Source organism: Oncorhynchus clarkii, chromosome 3 (genome assembly GCF_045791955.1).
Source record: "Oncorhynchus clarkii lewisi isolate Uvic-CL-2024 chromosome 3, UVic_Ocla_1.0, whole genome shotgun sequence".
NCBI classification, from domain to species: domain Eukaryota; kingdom Metazoa; phylum Chordata; class Actinopteri; order Salmoniformes; family Salmonidae; genus Oncorhynchus; species Oncorhynchus clarkii.
In genome coordinates, this window is record NC_092149.1 from 32,886,867 (window position 1) to 32,900,579 (window position 13,713).

Genomic DNA, 13,713 nt, shown 5'->3' on the forward strand with positions numbered 1-13,713 from the left:
TCAGCACTCCGCCAACCAGGCCTTTATGGTAGAGCGGCCAGACACTCCCTCAGAGCGGGAAGACACTCCTCAGTAAAGCCCGCATGGAGTTTGCCAAAAAGCACCTAAAGACTCTCAGACCATGAGAAACAAAATTCTCTGGTCTGATGAAACCAAGATTGAACTATTTGGCCAGAAGGCCAAGCGTCACATCTGGAGGAAACCTGGCACCATCCCTGCAGTGAAGCATGGTGGTGGCAGCATCATGCCGTGGGGATGTTTTTCAGCGTCAGGGACTGGGAGACTAGTCAGGATTGAGGAAAGATGAACGGAGAAAAGTACAGAGGGATCCTTGATGAAAACCTGCTCCAGAGTACTTAGGACCTCAGACTGGGGGCGAAGATTCACCTTCTCCAAGCACACAGACAAGATAACACAAGAATGGCTTCAGGACAAGTCTCTGAATGTCCTTTAGTGACCCAGTCAGAGCCCGGACTTGATCCCGATCAAACATCTCTGGAGAGACCTGAAAATAGCTGTGCAGCGACGCTCCCAATCCAATGAGTTTGAGATTATCTGCAGAGAAGAATGGGAGAAACTCCCCAAATACAGGTGTGCCAAGCTTTTAGGGTCATACCCAAGAAGATTTGAGGCTCTTATCGCTGCCAAAGGTGCTTCAACAAAGTAAAGTGCCTGAATACTTTTGTAAATGTGATATTTCACGTTTTTATTTTTAATACATTTGCAAAAAATGTCTAAGAACCTGTTTTTGCTTTGTCTTTATGGAACATTGTGTGTAGATTGATGGGAAAAAACAAATAATTTTTAGAATAAAGGCTGTAACATAACAAAATGTGGAAAAAGTCAAGGGATGATGCTGTCGGAATTAGTACCTCGTTGCATGTTTAAAGTGATTAAAGTGACTGTTTAGAATGTATATGTCTGTGTAAATTTTGTTGCCTTGTTACAGTGTCACAACTCAGTTGGCACAGTATGTTTCAACATTTGTGCTGACACTTATGCCAATGTCTCTGTGGACCAGTGGAGGCTGGTGGGAGGAGCTACAGGAGGACGGCTGGGATGGAATAAACAGAACGGAGTCAAACATGTGGTTTCCATCTGTTTGATCTATTTGATACCGTTCCATTGATTCCATTCCAGCCATTAGAATGAGCCCAAAAAGCATGAACATGTTAGTACTTCAGGGACTGCAAACGGTCAGACATCAGTCTCTCTCGCTCTCTCTCCCTCACTCACTCTCACTCAGTCACCGACTGGTTCTGGGGAGTGGAATTAGATGGAACTCAGTGGCGCTGTAGCCGAGGTCACCAGTTTGGTCTGTCTTCCTCCTACACCACAACAGAACTGACAGAAAAGCATCCACACAAGGTAAGCGCCTGCCTTTATTCTTGTATTATTTTATACTACGATACAGTCCACCCCACACAGGGCAAAAACACTACCTTGTGGTTTCTGAGCATCATAGAGCAAATCATTATTTGCACAATATGTTTGAAACCTGAAATGCTGAACGTGAGAGCATGATTCTTAGGTTCTGAAGCACAAAGCATGCTCTTCCTTAGGATTTTGCATGTATATAGATGTTACATGATGCTGTATGATGTTCAGTCTGTGACCCAGATCAGTCTGTGACCCATGTGTTCTGTTTTTAATAGCATTTTTGAATTGGTACCTCATTGCATGTTTTAAAGTGACTGTTTAAAACATCAGTCTGTGAAAGTCTTCTTGCCTTGTTGCAGTGTCACAACTCAGTTGACACACTATATTTCAACATGTGTTGAAATGTCTCTGTGGTCATACTGTAAATCTAAGATATTACCCACTCAGTAACAGGTATTGTGTACTTTGCATTAATTAAGATATGTATGAGTGGTCCAAGTACCTTCGAGGAACAGAAAAGTACTGTAAAGTACTGAAAAGTAAAGTCTACTGTGAACTGTCAATCAAATAATATTTCAGGTCCACACAGAGAGAGGAAGCCTAAGGTGGTGTAATAAGCAGAGTGCATATATTCCGTCATCTCCCTCAAGCAGATTTAGAAATATTGTCACTAAAGTCAATAAGGGTCTCTGTAAAAAGTAATTTACTTCCTATTTCTCCAGCCCCCATATTGCAAAATGTACTTTCATAAAGCAGATATTTGTGACGGAAAAAAATAGGAATGATGATCATTCAGAACCTCATAAAATGAAAACAAAATGTAAGCAAAAAGTGGGGCACTGGTGCAATGCCGTAAAAAAATGCTCTATTTGTGTGGTTATGAACGTCCTATTTCTATAGACACAGCAGGGCCGTAACTAGAGTTTGAGTATTAGCGAGGTTCTTTTTGAAAGTTGAAGCTCATTGACTGCATTTCTGTACAATTTAAAAAACTTTTAAAAAGGCTATTTGGAGAACAGAAAAAAAAAAAACGAACAAAAATTAACCCAGCCATTATCACCTGCTGTAGGTTCATTTACCTAAGTCGATATACAAAAAACACCAATCCAACATTTACTGAGAGCTAACTCTGCAAATAGCACTGCTGGGTGATTTAATGAGTCATAGTCAATCGATCAATAACATAATAATATTCTTAGCAAAAGGTGATCATTTTGAATGTACAACCTGTAGAAACTATGAGAATAGAAAGGTTCATAACCTTTTGTGAAACATCACAGCACAGAGTAAAAATATATGGCAGCTAGAAATCAACTGGATGGTCTTCAAAGACAGATGGGAGGGTTAGAGGGCTGCTGAAAGCTGGGACGAATAAAACTAAAAGATAATTAATGTAAAATATACTGTCTGAAATGTATGTAGTATGTATTAACTGGAAGTGGAAGCATAAGTATTGTTGTCCATTAGTTTACTCCAAGTAGGGAAGGGGTGGTAGGTTTAGGGGGGAAACATTAATAAAGGAAAATATAAAACATACAGTGCCTTGCGAAAGTATTCGGCCCCCTTGAACTTTGCGACCTTTTGCCACATTTCAGGCTTCAAACATAAAGATATAAAACTGTATTTTTTTGTGAAGAATCAACAACAAGTGGGACACAATCATGAAGTGGAATGACATTTATTGGATATTTCAAACTTTTTTAACAAATCAAAAACTGAAAAATTGGGCGTGCAAAATTATTCAGCCCCTTTACTTTCAGTGCAGCCAACTCTCTCCAGAAGTTCAGTGAGGATCTCTGAATGATCCAATGTTGACCTAAATGACTAATGATGATAAATACAATCCACCTGTGTGTAATCAAGTCTCCGTATAAATGCACCTGCACTGTGATAGTCTCAGAGGTCCGTTAAAAGCGCGGAGAGCATCATGAAGAACAAGGAACACACCAGGCAGGTCCGAGATACTGTTGTGAAGAAGTTTAAAGCCGGATTTGGATACAAAAAGATTTCCCAAGCTTTAAACATCCCAAAGAGCACTGTGCAAGCGATAATATTGAAATGGAAGGAGTATCAGACCACTGCAAATCTACCAAGACCTGGCCGTCCCTCTAAACTTTCAGCTCATACAAGGAGAAGACTGATCAGAGATGCAGCCAAGAGGCCCATGATCACTCTGGATGAACTGCAGAGATCTACAGCTGAGGTGGGAGACTCTGTCCATAGGACAACAATCAGTCGTTTATTGCACAAATCTGGCCTTTATGGAAGAGTGGCAAGAAGAAAGCCATTTCTTAAAGATATCCATAAAAAGTGTCGTTTAAAGTTTGCCACAAGCCACCTGGGAGACACACCAAACATGTGGAAGAAGGTGCTCTGGTCAGATGAAACCAAAATTGAACTTTTTGGCAACAATGCAAAACGTTATGTTTGGCGTAAAAGCAACACAGCTGAACACACCATCCCCACTGTCAAACATGGTGGTGGCAGCATCATGGTTTGGGCCTGCTTTTCTTCAGCAGGGACAGGGAAGATGGTTAAAATTGATGGGAAGATGGATGGAGCCAAATACAGGACCATTCTGGAAGAAAACTTGATGGAGTCTGCAGAAGACCTGAGACTAGGACGGAGATTTGTCTTCCAACAAGACAATGATCCAAAACATAAAGCAAAATCTACAATGGAATGGTTCAAAAATTAACATATCCAGGTGTTAGAATGGCCAAGTCAAAGTCCAGACCTGAATCCAATCGAGAATCTGTGGAAAGAACTGAAAACTGCTGTTCACAAATGCTCTCCATCCAACCTCACTGAGCTCGAGCTGTTTTGCAAGGAGGAATGGGAAAAAATGTCAGTCTCTCGATGTGCAAAACTGATAGAGACATACCCCAAGCGACTTACAGCTGTAATCGCAGCAAAAGGTGGCGCTACAAAGTATTAACTTAAGGGGGCTGAATAATTTTGCACGCCCAATTTTTCCGTTTTTGATTTGTTAAAAAAGTTTGAAATATCCAATAAATGTCGTTCCACTTCATAATTGTGTCCCACTTGTTGTTGATTCTTCACAAAAAAATACAGTTTTATATCTTTATGTTTGAAGCCTGAAATGTGGCAAAAGGTCGCAAAGTTCAAGGGGGCCGAATACTTTCGCAAGGCACTGTATATTTAAAATAATATATACAGTTGAAGTCGGAAGTTCACATACAATTAGGGTGGAGTCATTTAAACTCGTTTTTCATCCACGCCACAAATTTCTTGTTAGCAAACTATAGTTTTGGCAAGTCGGTTAGGTCATCTACTTTGTGCATGACACAAGTCATTTTTCCAACTATTTTTACAGACAGATTATTTCATTTATAATTCACTGTATCACAATTCCAGTGGGTCAGAAGTTTACATACACTAAGTAGACTGTGCCTTTAAACAGCTTGGAAAATTCCAGAAAATTATGTCATGGCTTGAGAAGCTTCTGATAGGCTAATTGACATCATTTGAGTCAATTGGAGGTGTACCTGTGGATGTAATTTTCTGGAGCTCTGTCTGAGTGACCATTGGGTTCTTCTTTCCAGATTGTTCAGTTTGGCCGGCTGGCCGGCCAGCCAGCTCTAGGAAGAGTCTTGGTGGCCTCCATTAAGTAAGAATAATGGAGGCCACTGTGTTCTTGGGGACCTTCAATGCTGCAGAAATGTTTTGGTACAATTCCTCACATCTGTGCCTCGACACAATCCTGTCTCTGAGCTCTACGGACAATTATTTCAATCTCATAGCTTGGTTTTTGCCCTGACATGCATTGTCAACTGTGGGACCTTATATAGACAGGTGTGTGCCTTTCCAAATCATATCCAATCAATGGAATGTACCACAGGTGGACTCAAATCAAGTTGTAGAAGCATCTCAAGATCTCAAGGATGATCATTGGAAACAGGATGCACCTGAGCTCAATTTAGAGTCTCATAGCAAAGGGTCTGAATACTTATATGGGATCTGGTATCTGTTTTTAATTTTTATACATTTGCTAAAACTGTTTTTGTTTTGTTGTTATGGGGTATTGTGTGTAGATTGATGCGGGAAAAAAATAATTTAAATACATTTTAGAATAAGGCTGGAATGTAACAAAATGTGGAAAAAGTGAAGGGGTCTGAATACTTTCCGAATGCACTGTATATAGGGGATTTGAAATTATTCAGACAGTTATATTGATAGAAGTCACAATCTATCTGCAATATTAAAGCTGATCTACCTGGCTAAAATAAAAATAAACAATACAAGAATAACACAGCATATTAGCTATGCAATTGTAATGTTATACCCCTAAAATAGGGAGAAATATGAGAAATGATTCACACTGACACATAGCATCAGTAACGAAACCAAAAAGTATTACATATTTAAAACGGTATTGTTTGCATTTGGCCTGAATGCCAAGCGTCATGTATGGAGGAAACCTGGCCCATATCCCTATGGTGAAGCATGGTGACAGCATCATGTTATGGGGATGTTTTTCAGCGGCAGGGAATGGGAGATTAGTCAGGATTGAGGGAAAGATGAACGGAGCAATGTACAGAGAGATCCTTGATGAAAACCTGCTCCAGAGCGCTCAGGACCTCAGACTGGGGTTAAGGTTCACCTTCCCACAAGTACCATGACCCAAATCACACAGCCAAGACAATGCAGGACTGGCTTCGGGACAAGTGGCCCAGCAGAGCCCGGACTTGAACCTGATCGAACATCTATGGAGAGACCTGAAAATAGCTGTGCAGCGACGCTCCCCATCCAACCTGACAGAGCTTGAGAGGATCTGCAGAGAAGAATGGGAGAAACTCCACAAATACAGATGTTCCAAGCTAGTAGCTTCATACCCAAGACTTGAGGCTGTAATCGCTGCCAAAGGTGCTTAAACAAAGTACTGAGTAAAGGGTCTGAATACTTATGTAAATGTCATATTTCCAGTTTTTTTTTTTTATACATTTGCAAAAACCTCAACCTGTTTTTGCTTTGTCATTATGGGGTATTGTGTGTAGATTGATGAAGGAAAACAACAACAATTGAATCAATTTTAGAATAAGTCTGTAACGTAACAAAATATGGTTAAAGTCAGGGGGCCTGAATACTTTCCAAATTAACTGTATAGTTTGTCTGGAAGTGCGTATTTACCAGTTGCGCACTTATTCTCCAAGAGTCAGTTTTTGTTTGACACGGCAGGTGTAGCGGGATGGTCAAGTTGACAAAATTGCCTTTCACCCAGCATCTCGCAAATGCAAGTGTTTTCGTCTTTGTGTGGCTATCTGGCAGACTAGATGCTGTGTTTCATATTTCCGTCTTTTTGCAGGTCAGAGTGCAGATTGGACACTTAAAAGACACCACCATCTAACCCTGCACCTTTACACTATCCCCAAAACCCACCACCCCATCCTACTGCTTTCTCCCTAAACTATCGTACACCAGGACATTGGCCTGGGAGGATGGAACCCCTTCTCTGAAAACCTCATGTAGATCTTCTGCTCTAAAATCTGCTGCTGCAACTACTCAATCTATCTACATCAGCGCAGCGCAGTTGATCACCATGGCTATAAAACGCAAGAAATCCAACCTTACTCATCCTCTCTGGATCCTTCTCTTCAGGCCTACTCACTGGCGGGCTCCCAGTCGAGTCACTCATCCTCCTCTACTCTCTTCACTGCCACAACATAGGACACTTTCTGCCCCACTGTAACTCTGACCATCTCAACCCGTCGCTCTTACACAGGGCACTTTGGATCACCTGCTGCGTGGGCACCCCCACAGTTGTCACACGGTGCCTTCTTTATCCCAACTGTACACTTCCTCTGACTATGTCCTCCTAAACATTTCTCACATCGTGGGAACTCCCTTCTACAACACGTCCGAATTCTTGGCACCTAAATCCCTGTAGCGGGTTCGTAACATAGGCCCTGACGGAATAGCAACTATAACTTAACCTCTGTGTCAAAGCTCAACAAGACAGACAAGGTATTCTCAGTCTCGCCATTTCCACCGGGTCTATGTCGCACCAAATGACAGGTGTCGCAAACACCAGGAATATTATTTTTTCATTTGATCCACCTCTACAATCAACGTTACCCCACTGATCACTCCTTTTAGCGATGCCCTGCTCCAGAGAGCAAAGCACTACACAGGATGCGCCCGCTTCCTCTGTGCTGAGGATGCACAAAAAAATAATAATATCCACTTCTCACAACTTTCACAGATCTAACCGTTCCCAGTTTGTCCTTTACCCAGCTTGGCACAACAGCCAAAAAGCAGGAATCCACTTTTTCCAAAAATCTCACTCCTAACCGAATCAAAATCATCTCCGGCAGGATTCACAGAGCAAACGCTGGAAGTCTCTACCACACCTGTCGCAGCAGGTAGGCCCACTTCCTCCTGGTCTGGCTCAACTTCAGAGCACCGACTGACTTCATTTCGAGATCCTAAAGGTTCTCAAGGGAGCATGTAGGTTTGTATTCAGGAGACAGAGTGTGTACACAGGAAACAAATTATATATTCTGCACTTCTGCATTGAGGAGTAGAGGGGTGTGCAGTGAGTTTGCACAATGTCAGCAGAATCTCTAGACTAGTTGCCTATTGAGCCGACTGCGAGCTGGGGTAGTTTGTTTCACTTCAGGGAGGCAAATCCAGGGTGACGCAGGCAAACATTATTCCACTTGTTCCCATAAACGCAAGCACGATTAGAACTCAGTCAGATCAAGAATATAAGCATTCTAAGCTTTGATTAACACTGCAATATTTCCACTTTGACCCGTAAAATCCCTAGGAAATCAGCTCAAAGTTATTTTCATTTTGGAAATATGTTCCTAAGTATTCCCACGCATATATAGAGACCTTCCTAATATTGAGTTTCACCCACTTCTGCCCTCAGAACAGACTCAATTCGTCGGGGCAAGGACTAGGTGGTGCCAAGGCTACAAGGTGCCAAAAGTGTTCCACAGGGATGCTGGCCAAATGTGTCCCACAGTTGTGTCAAGTTGGCTGGATGTCCTTTGGGGGAACATTCTTGATACACACGGGAAACTGTTGAGCTCGAAAAACCCTGGAGCGTTGCAGTTCTTGACACACTCAAACCGGTGCGCCTGGCACCTTACCGCCATACTCAGTTCAAAGGCACTTAGAAATGTTCTCTTGCCCACTCACACTCTGAATGGCACTCAGTCTAAGTCATGGAACGAGCAGGGGTTCCTAATGTTTTGTACACTCAGTGTATGCGATCATATCCCAATGTAATCAAGGTTTGAAATTATTTTATTTTTGTCAAATACTGTATCTATTTGGGCTACTTGAGGTCAATTTGCAGAGTACAAATGAATTATAATTGTGTTTCGGGACCCCCGACCATCCGCTCATGAAGAAATTCAGCCCATGGCTTAATGTAATTGGGGACCCTTGCTATAGTGCATAGAGAGGATGAGGATATGCTTTCCAAGCTCAGTCTGACTGTACTAGACCTTAATGACCATGGCCTGGTGAGGCCCAACTCAACACTGTCTTACTAACCTAATGTACTTCCATCAACAGCTGGAAATGATGACCAGAAGCCATCTGCACGGCTCTTTCCACCAAGCCCACTCATGTGGTTTACTATGAATCACATCGTTGTCTCCATTAATGATAAAAATATGTATTTGTTTTTCTCAGGAAGTCACCACCCAATTCATTCACTTCAAGTGAGAGCCTCAAGGTCTGTTTATGTCTACTGATAATGCGTTTGTTTTTACCGTGCCTCTTGAGGTGGGATAGAAGGGATGGATATCAAAAAATATCAATGATAATAAATAAAAAAAATAGGACAATAATTGGTTTTCAATAAACACATTCACAAGCCATTTATTAGCACATTTTCGCCATAAAGAGACCCTGAAATGATTCAGGAAGGAGGCAATTAGGTGGCAACACCTTCTCACAACGCATTGGAGGAAAGGGTCAGAGGTTCCTCCCCTTGGACCGTCTCCTCCGATGCGTTTTGAGAAGGAAGCGAGGAACGGGAATGCGAAAAGGAAGTACAATTTAAGATGCACCATTCAGGAAGTTCTGTTTAAGTAATCAGATAATGTCTCCATCAAGTGGTCATATGTGGTACTGTCTGATGACTTGTGACCCATCTGAATTTCTATGGGTAAATACAGTATGAGAACAATGTTCATACATTTCCCTTCTGCACCTCTAAGTAGATCTCAGAGCTAACCCCTGACCTATAAGAGATGGATGGATGGGACAAGCCTGTAGGGGCCATGATGTCCGAAGACAATGGCAGCACCCCCACATCACCTCTGGGTATGTATATTAGAATATTGTCATCATATTTTAAATAGGATAACTTATAATACAATAACTGCGGCTCCTTAAATATTCTTTGATATTAAAAATAAATATGACATATTATGATGATGATGATTGGTAATGTGAGTTCACATTGGCTGCCATACAACATAAGCCAATCACTGATGTCTGAATTGTATTCCTGTGTCAACAGTCAACCAGTCCTGTGCGGACCGGAAGTGCTATATGGTTCTGCATGAGGCGGAGAAGACAGCCATCGGCTCCATCTGTTTCCTGGCCGGACCCTTCACTTTCCTGGAGAATGCGTTGGTCCTGGGTGTGATCGCCGCCACCGCCACCCTGCGCCAGCGTCCCTCCTACCTTTTCATTGGCAGCCTGGCCCTGGCCGACGTCTTTGCCAGCTGCTTCTTCACCACCAGCTTCCTGGACTTCCACCTGTTCCACCGCCTTGACGGCCACAACGCCTACCTCTTCAAGCTGGGCGGGGTGACGATGGCTTTCACCGGCTCGGTGGGTAGTCTTCTGTTGACTGCTCTGGACCGCTATCTGTGTATACATCAGGCGTCGAGTTATAAAGTGGTGTTGACGCGCCGCAGGGCCCTGTTGGCTCTCCTTGCCCTGTGGAGCGCCACCATCCTCATCTCCTTCCTCCCTCTGATGGGCTGGAGGTGCCCCACAGGGCTCTGCCCGCCCTGCTCGCGCCTCTTCCCATACATCGACCACCGCTACCTGGCCTGCTGGGTCAGCTTCATCCTGGTGCTGCTGTCACTCATCCTGGGCGCCTACGCCCTGATCCTGTGGAGGGCCAATCGGCATGAGGCATCCATGACGGGCCACCAGGGGGCGCCTACCCGTGGTCAGGCCCGCATGCGGCTGGACATTCGGTTGGCACGTACCCTGGGCCTGATTCTGCTCATCATGGTGGGCTGTTGGCTGCCGACCCTCTCCTTCATGCTGGCAGATGTCTCGGTGCAGCTCACGCGCATCCAGCAGAGGGCCTTTGCTTTCTGCAGCACCATGTGCCTGGTCAACTCAGCCGTCAACCCACTGCTGTATGCCCTGCGCTGCCGGGAGCTGAGGTTGGCACTGATGCGGCTATTGAGGGGCCTGAGTGACAGGCTCGGGTGCTGCCAGAGGCACGTAGGGGGAGACACGACCACTACCCTTCCCTTAGGCGAGAGCAACAGCTGTAGCGCTCACTCCGAGAGTGAGGTGCCCAGACTCGTTAGCTGCCGACCGAACACAGTCTCAGAAATGGTTGGCAAGCAGCAGCTGGACATGACTGGAATATGAGAAGGGTTGAGAGGCTTACCATATATCAGGGTTATAGCAGTGTTGTGAACTTGTGTTTCTTCTGTTGTGTTCATAGCGATAAGGAGGTAATGTCTCTAAAATGAACTGTGATAACAGGGACTAAAACAAAGATATCGACCATGTTACCATAAATTGTGCTGACCCACCTACAAGCCAAGTCAATCAGAGATAATATTATTTTATTATTTGTCCAAGGTACATGATGATTTTTTACAATGTGAAATATCCCAAATGAACACCTTTGGGAAAACAACAGCATTGTTGGGGATGGCAGTGTAAATGTAGATAGCTATGTGTATCCTATGCTTGTTTTCGCTTGAGTGTCTGTCCTTTAGCGTCCAGAAGAGGATCCTGACGGGTTCCCATCTGCACATAAATACCTGTCCTGAATAGAGGCCCTGTGGGTTGTAAACAATGTCCTCCACATGTGACTGCAAGCAGTGTTGAGATCAGAGGTGTAGGAAAGGCTGAGCCTGGGTGGGTCCAATCAGAAAAAAAGAAGTCCACTCAGATTTTGTATTATTTATTTTTAAAAATGTATGCTTTTTTTATGCTCTTTACTTCTCAGTGTTCCAAATGGAACATTGTCTTTTTACCTAAATATGCAAACACTATCAGAATTCATAGCAAGCAGTACACTGGGTTAGTCAGATTTGATTAAATATAACGGAACAGATGACATGGAATGACATCACATGCCAAAAAGAACTGAAAGCCACACCCCCAATGAGCAACGAATATGACTGCATTGAGACATATGTCACTGTGCTTCTATGGCTACGTGCACCATGCCACTACCTATTTCATTTGTTCATTTAGCAAACAAGACAGCTCATAATCCAGTGCCTTTATCACAGTCAACACACCTATATGTTAGCTTTAAAAATCCTACATTTTCTCTCAGCTTCATGGCAAAATGTGTAGAATAGCATGAGATGAGATAAAAAAAAATGTTCCTCTCTATCCTATGGCAAAATGTGTAGAATTGCAGGAAATTTTCTTTAAAACAGCAACATGCCAAAATGTGTAGAATAGCATGAGATTAGCTATAAACTGCACATTTGTCTCTGTTCCATTGCAAAATGTATAAAATAAAATTGGGGCCCAGACAAATTTCTGCAGGCCCACCCAACAACAAATTTCTGGCTACGCCACTGGTTGAGATAAGTGGGGCACAGGTCAGAAAGATAGATTTACACAACACAGAGACTAGAACACTTTTTTCTATAGAACACTACAAATGGCAACTACAGTTCACAAGTCATTTCAGTAGATCGATCACAAAACAATCAAACACAAAGGTAGATGTTTTGTCTTGTAGATAGTCTAAGTAAAATAAAATCAAAATAACATTTTAACGTTTTTTGCTTACTTACGGGTCCTTTTCCAACAATGCAGTTTCTTTCTTTTTTTATTTGTATTTATTTTATTGATACGTGAAATAAATATGCAGTGAATAACAATAACGAGTTACAATGAGTCAATGTGCATGGGTACTAGTCTAAGCTCTAAGCCATTTAAAGTAATGCCTGGGTATACATATACACTGCTCAAAAACACAAGGGAACACGTAAACAACACAATGCAACTCCAAGTCAATCACACTTCTGTGAAATCAAACTGTCCACTTAGGAAGCAACACTGATTGACAATGTCACATGCTGTTGTGCAAATGGAATAGACAACAGGTGGAAATTATAGGCAATTAGCAAGACACCCCCAATAAAGGAGTGGTTCTGCAGGTGGTGACCATAGACCACTTCTCAGTTCCTATGCTTCCTGGCTGATGTTTTGGTCACTTTTGAATGCTGGCGGTGCTTTCACTCTAGTGGTAGCATGAGATGGAGTCTACAACCCAAACAAATGGCTCGGGTAGTGCAGCTCATCCAGGATGGCACATCAATGCGAGCTGTGGCAAGAAGGTTTGCTGTGTCTGTCAGTGTAGTGTCCAGAGCATGGAGGCGCTACCAGGAGACAGGCCAGTACATCAGGAGACGTGGAGGAGGCCGTAGGAGGGCAACAACCCAGCAGCAGGACCACTACCTCCGCCTTTGTGCAATTATTAGAAAATGGAAGAAGTTCAAGATGACTGTCAATCACCCTCGGTCTGGGGCTCCATGCAAGATCTCACCTCGTCAATGATCATGAGGAAGGTGAGGGATCAGCCCAGAACTACACGACAGGACCTGGTCAATGACCTGAAGAGAGCTGGGACAACAGCCTCAAAGAAAACACACTACGCCATCATGGATTAAAATACTGCAGCGCACGCAAGGTCCCCCTGGTCAAGCCAGCGCATGTCCAGGCCCGTCTGAAGTTTGCCAATGACCATCTGGATGAAAGGAGGAATGGGAGAAGGTCATGTAGTCTGATGAGACAAAAATAGAGCTTTTTGGTCTAAACTCCACTCGCCGTGTTTGGAGGAAGAAGAAGGATGAGTACAACTCCAAGAACACCATACCAACTGTGAAGCATGGAGGTGGAAACATCATTCTTTGGGGATGCTTTTCTGCAAAGGGGACAGGTCGAGTGCACCGTATTGAGGGGAGGATGGTTGGGGCCATATATCGCGAGATCTTGGCCAACAACCTCCTTCCCTCAGTAAGAGCATTGAAGATGGGTCGTGGCTGGGTCTTCCAGCATGACAATGACCCGAAACACACAGCCAGGGCAACTAAGGAGTGGCTCCGTAAGAAGCATCTCAAGGTC

The 13,713-nt window shown here is 43.4% G+C and overlaps 1 protein-coding gene across 1 annotated transcript; it reads left to right on the forward strand.

The window, feature by feature from the left end:
• Positions 1 to 1,244: 1,244 nt before the first annotated feature.
• Positions 1,245 to 12,461, forward strand: LOC139405924 (cannabinoid receptor 2-like). The gene is made up of 3 exons (XM_071148374.1): positions 1,245 to 1,368; positions 9,582 to 9,684; positions 9,884 to 12,461. The coding sequence occupies exons 2-3, from the start codon at positions 9,612 to 9,614 to the stop codon at positions 10,981 to 10,983; spliced, it is 1,173 nt and encodes a 390-aa protein (XP_071004475.1). The 5' UTR covers positions 1,245 to 1,368; positions 9,582 to 9,611; the 3' UTR covers positions 10,984 to 12,461.
• Positions 12,462 to 13,713: the final 1,252 nt, after the last annotated feature.